This window comes from Xiphophorus couchianus, chromosome 13, assembly GCF_001444195.1.
Source record: "Xiphophorus couchianus chromosome 13, X_couchianus-1.0, whole genome shotgun sequence".
Lineage (NCBI taxonomy): Eukaryota > Metazoa > Chordata > Actinopteri > Cyprinodontiformes > Poeciliidae > Xiphophorus > Xiphophorus couchianus.
Window position 1 is genome coordinate 10,026,032 of NC_040240.1, and position 16,621 is coordinate 10,042,652.

Genomic DNA, 16,621 nt, shown 5'->3' on the forward strand with positions numbered 1-16,621 from the left:
GTAAAAGAAATATACCATTTTATTTTGGAAATAATTAAATTAAATAATTTACATATAAGTAATGAAGTAATTTTCCACATTTTTATTTAATTAAGATGGTGTATTTTGGCCGATTCAGGAATCTCAAACCAGCTCATGCCTAAATGCTTTCTGTGGAAAGTTGATGGCAAGAAATTGGATCTTAAAAACTGTTGTGTTTTAAAACAGACCCAAGGCAATCACATAATCAGTATTATCGGTTACACAATAAACCCATGTTTATGTCAAAGTATGTGTGGCCCTTTAAATCCTTCTCCTGTCTCGTGAATATATTTGCTTATTTACTCCCCCAACATAAATGCAGTCTAAATTTTAAATGAGAATAAATGACCCTAAGCTATTCCACTTGGTACTGAAGTTGCCTTCAAAGGAGTTTGTAATAATGTGAGTTTAACTACTTCTTTCTTCTTTGTTTTATCAGGAATGCCACAAACATCGGCATTGTTATGTAACTTTTCCATTTCATAATTGTCCTTCTGGCTTGAAATATATTCTGTGTGCATAAAGATTGGAGCTTTGTATACGTTTCTTCTTAATGAGACTTTTTTCCCCAACTCATATCGTCATATTTCTTATTTTATGTATGTATAATGCAGTTAGAGAAGAGAAATATTTATGGCAGAGGCCAAATCACATCCGAAGCTACTGTTCGCAGCATTTATATTGTAGAAATTAGATCAGCTCCTGAGGAATATCAACAACCATTCACAGAGGGAGTTTTAGAAAGGGAGGGGAGCATTTTAGAAAAGCATCAACAATCACAGGCAATCAACTTTACATTTGAAATTGGCCATAAGTCAATGTGTTTGCATGACAGAGTTTTCATTAAGGTTTCAATCAACAAGAAATATCAAGTAATTCACATCCATGAGTGTATTTAGGTATTGAACACGAGCCATTTACTGGTGAGCGAATTACAACATCCAGGTTGGAACATGTCAAAAATCCTGTATAATGAGGATTTCTTGATCTGATCCCAAGAATTGGTGTATATTGAAGAAAAAAATCTTTATTGTATCGCCCGATTAAACTCACAGGTATTCAGCTTGTGAATTTAGATCATTTTTTTAATTTTCAAAAACCTACTGACTTGTACTGTCTTGGAATACACAAAGAAGGAGAGACATTCATGTGAACAACTTAAAGTTGATCCAAAACTTTGAACCATGAGCTGAATCATCTTAATTGTATCTAGTTCTTTTAAAATGTGAACTTGCCCAACAACTATTTTTAGATGAATAATTGAAATGTAATCACTGATCAATCAAAGCACAAAGACTTCACTAGAGTAAAGTGAACACTGACAGTAAATCTTTGTTTCTTCTGATCCTTGAAACGCCTCTGAGCTCACAGCAGATCCCTCCTTCAGCAGCAGAAACATGGAAAGAACCTGGAAATGATTAACTCAGTTGTCAAAATTCCCCATACATGCGATCTTATAGAGCATTTCTGATCCATAGGGCATTAACCCTGGAATCCACAAGACCCACAGGATTCTCTACAAACATCCCAATGCCAAGGCCCAAAATCTAAACTCGCTTGATGTTTTATTGTGTCTTTCTCAATGTTTCACAAATACCTCAGAGAAACAGCGACGGGCATAGACAACAATACAGATGTAGTTTAAATATTGTGGATATTCACCATAACATGCACAAAAACTATTCAAATTCACCTTTACTACTATTATTTAACAAAGTATTTGGATCTAAATGCACTTAATTCCAATGAAAGATACTGCAATAAAATACGTTTCAGAGAGATCCATCTCACACCACATGCATAGCGATCCATCCAATTTTTTTCTTTTTTTTCCCGCTTCAGTTAAAAAACGAGACGCAGTGTTTTCTGTAAAAGTATTCTTCCATTTTGTTAAATCAAAACCCGTCAAGAAAAAAAAAAAACAGTTAAGAACTAGAAACTGCAACAAATGAATGGAAATTTAACCAGATCCAAGGCAGAGTAACATGGTAAATGTGGTAAAAGTTAAAAACTATGTGTTATCAATTCTTTATGCTTCTTTCACACTGCAGACACTGAAAGAAGCAATAAGAGGAGCAACAGTGCAAGTTAAAACAATGTGAGACAGGATTCTCCAAGGTGAGGCTGCTGGAGGCTAGACTCTGAGGCAATTGATGGCGTTAGTGCAACGCAGCAGTTTCTATTCACTCCGGATTTTTTATGTGATGTGAGAAACTGCTCATGTCAAAAATTCTGCATTAATAAGTAACAGAAAAAAAATGAAATGTGTGGTTTTGGGAAAGGTAACCAGGTAAAAAAATCTAAATTCATTTTAGAGTAAATCTTTATTAGATTCTCAAGGATTCTTTTTACTGCTATCTGCGTCTTTTTATTGTTTTTTTTTGTTATACTTATATTGTGTGCACAAGCTATTGTGAGTGAATGGAAGAAACTGGTGGAATCTAGTGAGAACCAGTCTGCAGTGAACAGTCACATATTTGCTCTAATTTTGTCCGTCTCATTGCATAACTCTCACAAAATAATAAAACTAAACAGAAATATGAATCTACTTGATCTTTCTGTTTGCTTTCCTTCAAATGCAGCAATTTAAAAAACAGAAAACAAAATGTTTCAGAAAAGTGCTCAGGCTTTTTGCAAGAATAAATACATTTTAAATACTTCTAAAGATTTTCTGGCACCACTGGCCTTTATTCACAGCAGTCAGTCAGGAAACAGGCTGATTGAGAATTGGTGAAAAAATACAAAGAGGAATCGAACCCTTGATAGCTGTGTTGAGTACGACTAGTCATATTGACTAATTTTATGTTAAAAGTTTGTATGTATTTTGGATTTTAATATAATAATTTGGATAAGCTTGCAATTCTTTCATTTTTTGTTGGATTAAAAACTATTACATCTACCTTGCATCAGCCCATTTCCACCACATTTGTAATAGTGATTAGAAAAATACATATAAATATCAAGATCAGTCAAAATCACAATCTGCAGGTCCACCTCAAAGAAAAAACTAAATCCGCACTGGCTAGAAAAAGCCAATCAGTTCATCTTTAATTATAGATTATACAATTAAAACCTTAAAGAAACCCCTTGTGCTACTTTCCATGTTTCAAATAACATTTTAATTTGGTTCCATGCATGTTTTATTCACCTCTGTGTCAAGGTCCAATATCAGTGAATAATTAGGCAAGAAGATTTCTATCACATTAACCATTAACAGGACACGGAGTGGCCTCACTCTGTAGTTCATTTGCACATCACTTAAAATTACCAGATGTAACATGACACAAACTGCTCTTCTCAGTGGTCCTATGTGGCTTTAACACAAGAAAAGCTGCATATTTTTAGCACATCTGGCTCCAGCGGGACAGGAAGTCCTGGCACACCACCAATGATTTTCACAAAGGGAACCGGGGACGAGTATTTGAGTGGCCGCCGCTGACGACAAGGATGAGCAGAGCGGACACTCAGAGCAGGCACTTGGCATGTCGGGTGCTTTTTGTTGGACACAGCAAGGCTCAGAAAAAGCTTCACTGGCCAATCTTTAACAAAGAAAAGCAAAAAGCTGTTGACCGATCAATTAAACAACTGGCATTGTTTAAGAAATACTGAATTTGAGAAGCGAGTCTGACAGGACTAAAAAAGCTTTCAAATCTGTTTGGCACTAGGAATGGACCTGTTACAAGTCTGAAGGTACACAGAGGCTTTAAAAAGTTAAGTATCAAAGCAGCTATTGTTCCTATGGTTTAATGCACTTTTTATAAAGATGCCACAGAAAGTGCAGGGGGGATGTGAGTTTTATTCTGACAGCAGTATAAGTTAAGAAAGTGATGCCCCACCCCTACAGTTGCTCTTAGATAAATTCTGTGGTAAGGACTTCAAAACCACAATTGCATTTATTATTGGTGTTTATTCTGTTTCAGTCTATGAATCAAAATTTGTATTAATCTTAATAAAAACATATTATGCTATTTTGTAGCAGTAGAAATAAGTAATTTTAGTATTTTAAATCATCGTTTGAATATGAAGTCTGGTACTTTTACTCAACGTTTGTCTGTCTTTGAAAATACATCAGGTCACGTCAATGATGCACCACTAAGCCCACCTTTATTTTGCAGCTTATTTTTCATTCCCAAAGATGTGGTACGCACAAAACTGTGAATCTTGAAACAAGAAAAGAGAATTCTTGATATGCCCTTCAGAATCAAAATTCATTTCAAATTTACGTCAAGACTTTTGTTTTACTTCCAATTCAAATTAGCCTATTCTTATACCGGGACTGCAATAATGTGCTGTCATTATGAGCTCTATTTGCATTGTCAGTCTTTACCACTGTTATTTTAGGCCACAGCTCTGACATTTTGACATGTCATCTAAGACTTTCACTATCTCAATGGAATCCCTTTTCCAATAATGTCATAAATAAACTGACAGATATTTTAAAAAATACAATTTGATTAGAAAAAAGAAAGAACACTGAGGATTTGAGTGATAAATGTCATTACCACAGGTACTTTTAATGTGACTGTGAATGATGGTGGGGGTGCTGTTGCCCTGACTACGGGACTGTGAAGGTATGGTGTCCAAAAGCTATTCTGGTCATTATGGATATAGTAGGTAACAAGCACAGTTGCGCGCACACACATTTATATATATAAAAAAGCTTGCCTCTGCGACATCTATCCCTGTGGGAAAATGAAAAACACCTGAGTCGTGACGAGCTTACAAAACGGCCTCAGAGCACAAAGTGGAGTCATGCAACCTGGCAGTTAAAAGATAACACAGCTAGTAACGCTCATCAAACACGGAAGGACGGACAGTCATTCAGTGGTCTGTTCGAAATACTCACGCTCTTTTTCCGCAGGTGCAGCCCGTGCTTGAGCAGCCCCGGCAGATCCCGAATTTTGTGTTTGAGCTGCGCTTGGTCCCGTGCGCTCCTGTTCCACCGCAAGCCCGCGAGCAAGCCGTCCTCTGCGGGCTCCGAGTCCTCCATGGTTCACCCCCCTTCTTCTCCTCCTCTGACTGCGTGTCCTCGAGCTGCCTGCCGCCTGCCTCACTGCCTCCACTCCCGGTGTCTCTGCCTAGTGTATCCTCAGGAGGCGCACCGCTGCCCACGCCCGTTCGCCATTTCCCCCCTGTTCCTCGCGCTTACGCTCGCCGACCCGCATCTGCATCCAGACCGCGCGCGGCGCGGTTAACAACCTACTGAATGTGTTCCGCAGCACGCGACGCCGCCTGCTCCACCCAGTGGCTCGCGCGTCCCGCTGCTCCGTAGCCTACTACCAGGTTGACGTGTGCGCTGTCCAGGGAGGGGAGGGGAGTTACAGGTGCATCGACACATTGCATCACTTCCACCTTTCATTCACTGACGGTCAAACCAAGGAAAAGCAACAAACGGACTGTGATCACCTATAGTCATCACTCGGTGTTAGTACTAGTTTATTTTCAAATCAATGCTTGTTTTTCCTGTGCGTTTGTCTCAAAAGTTGTAAAACAACACAAAGGATCATGTTTGGGGGAAGGGAGGGGGAAAAAACAGAAGACAGATCTTCGTGAGGCTACGTCACCACATTACCTGGGTCAAATTTCTAAAAGTAAACAAAGGGACAGTCTCTGTCGTTATGTGTGTATGTGTGAGACAGATCATTTTTCAGGCTTCAAGCTTAGTTTTGTTCTGACAGTGTTGGGAATGTTGTTTAGTCTGAGGCAGGTGCGCAAAATGAAATATGAGCGGTCTTAATCCTGTGTTTTGTTGCTTGGTGTAGATGAAACAGTCTATGTAGTGTGGCTGCCAAATGACTGTAAATGTTCTTAATGCCTAAAGTCGGCATCAGACAAAAGCTAGTCTTTAAAAGTCCTTCTTTGGAAGCTTAGTACAATTACACAGGAGAGTCTGTAATATAAGCTTGGGCCAGTGTGGAAACCTGGTGAAAGGTTCAAGATATCATGGCCATTGGGACTGCAGATGAAATTTAGCCTTTTGACTAATTCTGGCTCTTTTTAACTCATGAATTGTCATGTGTTTTATTAATCATATTCCACTGTCCTCTTTCAAATAAATAAATCAAATATCAGTCAACTAAATAATAAGAAATGTTACTGATCCATATACAATGTGCAGGAATGCAACATGAAGCAGAGTAAGTAATATAGTAGTTGTATTGTTTTGGCTTTGGAAATGTAACCATTTCTTCTAAGCAGTTACGATTTACTGCTTTGCAAGATTAAGTCTGGATTCATTGTAATCACTAAAAATGCAGGGTTTTCTTTGTGATAGGTGATGAACTTACTCCTCTTCAAAAATAGCAAGTTCACAAAATATTGAGCAATGTACAGAGTATTATTGTTCATGCTTCAAAATGCCTCTTGCTTCTTTGGCTGTTTGTCATCACAATTATTAATTGACTGAGTAAAACCCATGTCAATGTCTTTATAACTTCTGCATATTTTACATGTGATATTGAATGTATCAGATTATGAACCATTACTCTTTCATTCCATTTTTTTGTTCACATCCAAATACTGCAGGTTGATCTTCTTTTCATCTGTCTAAAGAAAGATGCTTTACAACTTCTCTGTTTGACTACATATATTTTGATTACTTGTGCCTTTTAGCTAAACACTTTTGCACTTCTCAAGTCGTCAGTCCAAAAGGCCTTTTCATACAACAGTCCTACAGTTTTGGTGCAAGACTTGGAGCCCCTAACTTTGTGATGATATGTTATTAAATAAAGATTATCAGAATTGTGGACATCTACTATCGAGCTTATCTCTAAGATGCTAAGGATCTATTGGGACTTCAGGTTTAACCTTTAATCTTCCCAATGCATCTTGATCCCATAACATAAGCAAAACTGATATAGCAGGAAGCTATCTTTTGCTTGGCTTGAATGTGTTTTCTAGAAGCAGCTTCAGACTGAACCCTGTAGTCCTGCCCCTCCTTCTATTCATTGACACTTAACTGAAGTAATTGGTGAAATATCCCATCAAGTAATGGAAGTCATCATCAGTTCTTAGTGATTGCCATGTAAAGATGTCTGACTCATTGTGACTGGAAGTGTCATGTGGACAATAGTAAATATATTTTTTTTGACAATACGTTTGTTATTTAATTATAAAGATACATTAAATGAGAAAATATTTGTGATTATGCTGTTTGGTTTTTAAGTCTCCCAGTATGCCCTCCTTCTACTCCACAGAAGCAGCTGGAAAACCTTAATCACTTACAAATATATAGTTAATGTCTAAGAATAAAGAATGAGGGGTGAAAATGGGATTCAGCCAATAGGTTTTGGTTTTCATTTTGGTGTTCTTGGGATCATCCACCTTACTCATGTTGGTGTCTTGGCTCTTTTAAGTTTACAGAATGTTTCCTGCCTTTTATGTACAACAGGCAATTTATTTCTGCATCTGCAATACATATTGTTTTTGTAGCCAAAGAGCTCACTCGGATGAAAGTTCATAGTTCATATTTGGAAATATCTTCAGAACGTTTATCATCTTCCATGAAGAAGAGATTGGTGAAAACTGGTAATGGTTTGTTAAACAACGTCTGATTTAATTGTTAAATCACAATTGTTACTAATCCTAAATTAGCAGCTGAGACTTGACACTAAAATATCAGATTTTTTCATAGCTGTAAGTAAACTTGGCTGGTAAACTGCTAAAATATGGAATGTCTCAGTGTTTAAATACATATCAAAGTAACACAGAGTGGAAAAACCTTTGAACTGCATTGGCCACACATTTTCTCCTGTAAAAGATTGATTGCTATTACACATTTTCTCCAGCAGAGAGCACTTAAAAGTCAGTCTAGAAAATATCAACTGAAGGATATACATTCATCACTGTTCATGGCTGTGTTTTTATTTGCTTAGCATCAACATAAATTAATTATCTACTAGGTTAATTTGGCAATTTCTTCTGAGTAACCATGATGATTAAAGTCCAGAATACACAGATCAGCATAAGGCAAAAACTAACATGAGGCCTGTAGTGAACTACATGAGCTATGAGTGATGTTTTTCTGGGCAAGACTTAGGGAAAATATATTAAACCTATCTGCATGACAGCTGTGAAAAGAATCTAAAAAATTTGCTTATTTGTGTACAGTATATGTTTTTTGGGGTTTTTTTTTTGCAATTCCTGTAATCAATCACAGAGAGATAAGCAATTACACATGGTCTACCAGATGACAATGACTGATCAACTGTGATTAATATTAACTGTGCAGTTTCTCTTCCTGTATGTGATGCACATCTCGAGTGGTGTACTTATATTACTTGTCATTCCATCCTTACAGTAAAATTGTTAAAATTACAAATATTTTATTAAACAGCCATCTATGGTCTTGTGATGTGAAGGTAACCAAGGGAAACCCCATCATCGTTCACCCCACCGACCATCACCAATTCATTCTAGGGAATCTTCATGGATCTCAGACAAAAATGGATGCATAGCCCTTCCAGTGAGTTCAAGGTCTGCCTCGGTGTCTCCTCTGAGTAGACACTGATTACAGCCGAACTACTTCATTTAAATGAGCCACAAACTATCACTGCTGCTTCTACACCGTCATCCATGTTTGATTATTCCAAATTCACATATGGTATGTTGGGGGTTTTACTGGATTTTCTTCTGGAATCAGGATGTTTGTGAGTGGAATCGGTTCTGTGCTGTGTTGCTGCTGCCGTGTTGCTGGACTCACGAACCAACCGAACCTGTTGGATTTTTATCGGCTCTGTGGTCACAGAAGTTTGGAAAATCGGCCGACAATCCTTAAATCGTGCCGTGAACCAACACTCACAAGCTCCACACCTCTCGTCTCAACCACTGCCCTAACTTTCTCTGACTCTGGTCGCTATGGTAACGTTTACATATCCCTTCAAAATAAGATACAGATGCGCCACAAAAACGAACATTTTACTTTTGTGGAAATTTTAACTCACGATAACGACTAATGGAGCCCTGAGCTTGTTTCTCTACAACCAGATGATCCATCTGGGAGTGAAGAGAGATGATGACACCAGAAGTGTTGCTTATGCACAGGGTGCTTGGTCTCTACGTGGCGCAGTAGTTTGAAGGCTTCATTACCTCCTTAACAAGCCGGTCACCATATCATGCAGAGCTTGGAATGTGGGAATAACCTACCAGAATAAATCCATTCTCCTGTCTCTTCTCTGGGCCTTTTCCCTTCCCAAAGAAACTTTCCAAAGACATTTGTTTACTCGTTACTCATTTTGCTGCTTGTCGCGCAAGATGTAACCGAGAGAATCCAGTTAAAGGATTTTCAACATAAAAGATCCTCCAGACTCATAATACATAAAACGGAAATATTTAATTATTTCTAGCTGTACCAATTGGTCCACGAACCGGTACCGATCCGCAGCCCAGGGGTTGGGAACCACGGTATATAAATATCAAAGGTGAAACGGCTCTCCTGGTCACCAAGCCGAGGAGAGAGAGTGTCCATTTCAACGCCCAGAGAGACATTTCCACCAAACCGGAACCGGTCCTCCAGCTACACTGAGGTCATCATCTCATCCCCGACCGAACTGCAGAACAAGAACTTCTTCTTCTTCTCCTCCTCCAGCTGCAGCTTCATCACACCATCCAGGCGTTAAACCAGACAGATAAGCCCCGCCCACTCCCTGAATGCGCTGTCCAATCAGAATCTAGAACGCCCCGCCACCCATAGAACCCCGTCTGCTTCTCATTCCTGGATCCTTTAACTTTGTTTATTCCTTTACTGATGAACAACAAATCCTGTAAGTTTGAAAACATTTGCTCATTATTTGCCAAAGTTACTTGGGGGGGAACCAAACATTTCAGCTTCCTGAAATAATCTGTCCCCCGTCCATAACATGGGAACAGAGAACCAACACACACATTATTAACTCTGTAACATTTGAATGTTGATTGTTTTCCCCTAAAACTGATCATTGAGAGAAGCAGGACTGGATCATCACACACTCACACAGATGTTTGTATTTACACTGCTGAACGAACAAGTTAGCATTAGCTAGCATGTGGTCAGTCAGTGTTTATCACAGCGTGACAAAGTAAGTTATTCTAACTCGCGTCATCTCGCTACTGTCTTAATGAGCCGTAAGCATTAAATGCAGACGCTCTATAAATGAGAGAGAAAATGCTCCAAACGTCGGATATTAGCTATTAACTAGCGATATTAAAGCCATTTTGTTGACGGCAACATCATCAACTCTCAATGAGATAAACCGAGTTCCGTTTTCATGAAAAAACTAAAGACCGCACAATTCAAATTTAGCGTGCAAAGCACAAATAAAACCATTTCTCCCTATTCTGGTCACAACCAGAGGAAATGCCGTGATGAAGCTTCCTTCATCACGGCATTTGACAATCTAAGCCTTCAGAAACAGAAATAATGCAATAAAAAGCAGCGGGTTGAGGCAGCGTGAGCTTCACACACGATGTGCTAAAAATAAAACCCAACGGCTGCAGACGCCGCAAAGCTGCGGGAGTTGCGCCGGGCGAAGAGAGGCGATCTGCGGTGGCTGCCGCTTGTAAATTATTTAATTATCCGAACTGTAAATAATTTAAATAGTTAAATAGATGGTTTGGCATGCGCAGTAAAGTGGCTGCTGACGCAACGTGACTTCTTACGTGACGACATAAGGCTACTGTGCGGGCGGGTTTGATGCCTATGACGTGTGGACGGACGTCATAAGTCAGGGTCTTTATTTGCTCGTTCTTTTTCCCTAAACCTCACTTCGCACTCATTCCTCGCATCAATCTTATCTTCAAACCTGAGATATAGTCATGCTAAGTGGACAGAGCTCACCATCCATAGAGACCCAGACTGTCACCATGGAAGCCCTGGTGGCTACAATCGACCCGTTTTTAAAAAGCATCACCCCGAAGGAGTGGTTGAAACTCGCAAACGGGAACCCAGAACCCAGCACCGCCTGTGCTCTGCAGAAGACTTTGGAAGACATCTTGGAGCTGTTTTTGTGCATGGTTCTGCATAGTGTCCATAAGGAAAACCGCACTATGAAAGATTTGAAGGTGGCCGTGGGGAACAAAGTTTCCGAAGCCCTTGCCAAAGTCTTGGAGATCAACGAAGACATCAGTACTGAGAACACACGAAATTTAAACAGGCTCATTGTACAGTATCTGCTGGCTAAAGTTAATCACAGCTTGGACTCAGGTACAAGAGATCGTGTTGAGCAAGCACCTTGTATGGCAATGATCGGACAAATGGTTGATGAAACCAGTTTGATTATGAAGGACCTTTCGGATAAATTGCGCGCATCTGGTCAGGATTTTACGAAACCAGCCGATGGGGAATCTTGTGAGCCGAAATCCAAGATTAATGGCCTGATGGGGAAGATAAAGAGATTTTTTAGAAATGTCACCGGTAAATATTCATCAAAGGTGGCTCCACTCATCGTCCAAGAACAACCAGAAACATCTTTCCCAGAGTCTCAGTCAACCAAAGATTTACAGGTACTAGAATGGAAACCAAAGTTGGATGAAATATCACCCGTGGTAGCCTTCTGTCAGCCAGAGATCTTGTTGACTGAAAATCTACTGGAGAGTGAATCAGAACCGGAGTCCAGCTCTGACGATAGCTCTGATGGTTCCTCATCTGCCTTCACACCTGGGAAGGAAGATCTGTGGGACAGTCGGATATCAGTTTCCTCAGTGCTGGACTATGAAGGCAATGAGGGAATAACAGAGTCTCAGGTTTGTTCTGGAGAGGAGCAGGTTTCCCATCCAGTTCCAAATTTAAAACCTTCATCAGAAATCTGTGACGGCATGATTTCTGCTGAGCTGCAACAGGAGAAACCAGAATTGGAGTCAATCAGCGAGCCAAAGGATGTCGAGTCTGAAGAGATAAAGATGAGAAAAAAGGCCATGAGAAGTCTGGTCAGAGATGTGATCCAGAGACTTATTTACAAGTCAGGACAGAGATACTACCCTGAAGAAGTATATAATGACATCTGTGATCGACTCTCTGAAAAACTCTGGTCTGAAACCAGACCAAGAGTCTTCAATATGAGCCCGGACAAGATTAGACGCCAGGGCCAGGCTATCTTCAAGAACCTTCTGAAGGAGTGCAAAAAGGCAGAAAACATCCTCCTTCTCCTGGAGGCAGGGACGCCAATTATGGAGAGAAATATCTTGACAACGATGGAAAACCAAGTTCAGCCTCGGTGGAAGACATTTAGTTCAATTAAAAAGGCGTTCAAGGAAGCGGTACAGAACCTACGGGAAAACCAACATAGGCTTTACTTGTGGCTGTAAAGGAATTACAGCCACATGTAAAGCCAGAGGGGGAGTAAAGTATCGTAAGAGTGGGGAGGAGGTCTGACTGTACAAATTCAAAACGTATTATTAGTAATTTCCACTATCAGTAATGTTTGGCCCAACAAACATTACTTGTTCATTTTTAGTTTTTAGGTCATTTTATACTTGTTCAGTAGTTAGGTCATTTTAAACTTGTTCAGTAGTTAGGTCATTTTATGCTTGTTTAGTTTTTAGGTCATTTTAAACTTTAGTTTCTAGGTCATTTAAAACTTGTTTAGTTTTTAGGTCATTTTAAACTTGTTTAGTTTTTAGGTCATTTAAAACTTGTTTAGTAGTTAGGTCATTTTATGCTTGTTTAGTAGTTAGGCCATTTTAAACTTGTTTAGTAGTTCTTTATCATTTTTAGCCAAAGTTATTAAGAGCTGTGGTAGAGGGTCTTAAGGCTGACCCCTGGACCTGGGGTCAATATGGGAAACATACTGCATTTTCTTTGAATTATACAAAAATCTATAACATGATGCCTGAAATCAGGAAAAATATGTGATTGCGATAATGTTGCGAAAATGTTCCATTATTATGTTGATTGTAATTAACCTACATTTAGAAAAGAGGCAGCTTTATATAAGAGAACACATTAAATAATGCCGCCAACCTTCTCTCTAAGCTTTAATATTTCAGCTCGTATTCAGTCTATCCAACTGTTTGAATTTATCCTCAATATAAATTCCATAAATGTTTATATAATAAGCTACCCAATGTTGCATGATTAGTTTTATTCTAAATGGTTTTGTTGAGAAGAGTTGTTGAGAAAACACTTATTCTTACTGCTGCTAAAATAACATGTTTTTTTCAATTATAATAACATAGTCAACAGCATATATCTTAATACTTAAAATATGTAGACTTTTTTTGTTATGTAAGTGCATACATATATGCATATATGTTGGATTCATAATATTCTCAAATAAAGAATGTTCAAAAAAAAAAGTAGACTTAAGTAGAATTCACAAACAGAAAAATGTAGGAGCAGTTATCACAAATGTATGGCACATCAAACATTTTATAATAACAACCTGTTTGAGAGTGAATGCTCAGGTAGCTAACCTGTAATTAGCCGCTCATCAGATACAGTGTGTTCCAACATTATGATGGTGTTTTTTGTGATGGATTTATTTTGAACAGCCAAATTCTTTTCCTGTCGACAAGTATCATTATTTGAAGCAGGTGACTGGCAGTGCACAGCAATAGCTGTGTTACTCTGTGTATGTCACTTTATGTACACACAGTAAGTACATACACACAGTATGTAAAGTGATTTACATACTCTGCGTATGTAAATAACAGAGTATGTGGTTTCCATACGCAGGTTTTCTTTTCTGGCTCAGTCTTAATTCAGTCATGGATGAAGAGAGGGAATCACAGAACAGAACACACACACACACGCTCACCCCCCCCACACACCTCTACGGTGCCATTGCAGGCCAGTTAACCTAACATGTATATATTTAGGTTGTTGGAGGAAACCAGAGTTGCTGGTTAGTTGGAACCTTCTTGCTACAAGAACTCGTTTCCATGGTGAACAGCTGTTCACCATGGAAACGAGTTAAAAGGGTTTGTGTTACTGGCTAACCCTTTGGTCATGCACTTGTCATTCTCAGTGAGTCACTGCCAGGTTTCCTGTTATTCAGTGCTGCTGCTGAGGCCCATGTGCAAAACATATGGTGGGCAAGCGTCTGCTTTTTGACACAGTTGAATTAAATTAATTGTTTACATTTACATTATAGATTGAAAGCCTAATTTTTGTTTAAATTTGGCTTCGAAAATGCACTTTGACCTTTAAGTGTCACTGAAGAAAGTGAGAACATCGTCCTTTAAGCCACACAATGGTTGTATTTGTTAAACGTGTTGATACAAACCTGAGTGATTTAAATGTTCTGTAAAATTTTTATGTTCCCTCACTCTACATCACGTGTTGTAACAAACTCACTGGATGTCATGTGAGTCGTGATGTGTCTTTGCATCTGAATCCAGGAGATCTGAACACCACATGACTTATGTTTGTAGTCTGAAGTCTGCATCATGCTCAGTTTCTATGCACTCCAAATCTGGACCAAACTTTCAGAAAACTGCAAAACAGCTGAAAGACTAAGTTTCTTTAAATCAAAGCTGAAAACCCACCTGCTTAGAGGTGCCTTTGTTGATGGCGGTTGACAAAATGTAATGTTTATTGTTTCACATTTCGTGACTGTATGATGTCTTTATGATGTAAAGCACTTTGAACTGCCTTGTTGCTGAAGACGTGATATACAAATACATTTGACTTGACTTGGAATGGAAGCTCAGAGTGACTCCCCCTCCAAAAAACATCTGAACTACATTTCATCAAGTCAGCAACATGTAGACGCAAGATTTAGTTTTTGTCAGTTTTATTTATTTATGAATCAAACTATGTTGGCCCTGACCTGCCACTGATCTTTTAGTTCTAACAGTTAGAACCAAACTGTTCTAACTGTTTAGAACTGTTAGAACAGAACAAATTTTTTGTGCAAATTTTTTTCTGTGCAAAATTTTTTCAAAAAACTAATTTTTTTGTGCAGAAAAATAAAATTAAAAAGGAAAAATAAGAAAAACTGACTTATTCGTTTTAATATTTAGATTTGTGTTTTAGTGCTGTTAATATTTCAATTCATATCGATTACCAGTAATCTTACCAACTACTGGTAAGATTAATGTAATTTAGTTGTGGAAAATTTATTAAAAAATTGAAAATGGCAAAATCTGTATTTCTTACACACACACACACACCCACACACACACACCCACACACACACACACACACATCAGTGAACTCAGTGGTCCCCAACCTTTTTATTACAGCGGACCGGTCAAGACTTGGCAATTTTGCTGCGGCCTGGAACCGTCAGATAATGCTTCTGCATGTTCGAGTTCCAGCTAAAGCCTTTTTTTAAATCTGTTTTTTTTTTTTGCCCCAATTTTCCCTTTACGACAATCTTACAACGTCTTGCAGTGTGTGGTGTGTTGAATATGCCCGATTTTAGTTCGGGCATATTCAACATTGTCTTGGCTTGATTTTCGCAGCCTGTGGGTTTTTTCCCTGACTGGGAGCGAGAACGCGGCCTGTTGAATGTGACAGGTAGCCAATCAGAAAGCGAGGTGACATGGCGCAACTGAGAGTCCGGTGGACATCGGAGGTGATATGTGGAAATGTTTATTACTACATGTAAAGGCCATTTTTATATACGTTTATTATATCTGGTTATGTTTAGTCAGTTAAAAATGTTAACTATGAAAAAATATAACTCACCTCCAAATCATAGTGCAGCAAATAGAGCGGCTGCTCCCACCGTCTTTTATCAAACGCCTTTTCTTTTTGTTACGTCTTTTATCGCTTAAATGAGCCACAAACTATCACTGCTGCTTCTACACCGTCATCCATGTTTGATTATTCCAAATTCACATATGGTATGTTGGGGGTTTTACTGGATTTTCTTCTGGAATCAGGATGTTTGTGAGTGGAATCGGTTCTGTGCTGTGTTGCTGCTGCCGTGTTGCTGGACTCACGAACCAACCGAACCTGTTGGATTTTTATCGGCTCTGTGGTCACAGAAGTTTGGAAAATCGGCCGACAATCCTTAAATCGTGCCGTGAACCAAACCTAACACTCACAAGCTCCACACCTCTCGTCTCAACCACTGCCCTAACTTTCTCTGACTCTGGTCGCTATGGTAACTGTTGTGTCTACCACTAGGTGGTGTACGAGAATAGGATAGAGAGGAGAGAGAAGAAGAAGAGAAGAGATAATATGGAGGAAAGGAATACTTGATGTTACTGTACTGTGGAGCGAGTTATGAATAAAAGCTGTTAAGGGTTCTTTGTCTACTTGAGCTTCTACCTAGCTTCCAAACGTAACAATTGGCGACGATGACGTCAGTTCCTGCCCTGCACTGGAGAACCTACGATTCCGTTTACCACGTGGCGGAAGATGTTCGAGAACTGCTTAACGGCTATTCATGCTACTGGAAATTCCTGGTCCGATGCTAGCCGCCGTGCTCTACTAATTCATGCACTTGGCTTCGAGGGACAACGTTTATTTTACACCTTGCATGACGTCGGTACTTCATATAATGAGGCAATGACGGCGTTGGAACTACAGTTTGCACCGAAGGTGAACGTTGTTGTGACAAGACATCAATTCCGACAGAGAACGCAAACCGACAGAGACTGTGCCTCAATACATGGCTGCTTTACGTGAGTTGGCTATCACATGTGCTTATGGAACCATGGAAGATGAGATGCT

At 39.2% G+C, this 16,621-nt stretch overlaps 1 protein-coding gene across 1 annotated transcript in view; it reads right to left on the reverse strand.

Annotated features, from left to right (window-relative positions):
- The window catches only part of rapgef5a (Rap guanine nucleotide exchange factor (GEF) 5a), a 46,933-nt gene extending 41,551 nt beyond the window's left edge, over positions 1-5,382 (reverse strand). Inside the window, exon 1 of the mRNA XM_028036392.1 lies at positions 4,868-5,382. Within this exon, the coding sequence (XP_027892193.1) occupies positions 4,868-5,011 (144 nt within the window). The 5' untranslated portion in view covers positions 5,012-5,382. The remainder of the gene's footprint in view (positions 1-4,867) is intronic.
- Positions 5,383-16,621: the final 11,239 nt, after the last annotated feature.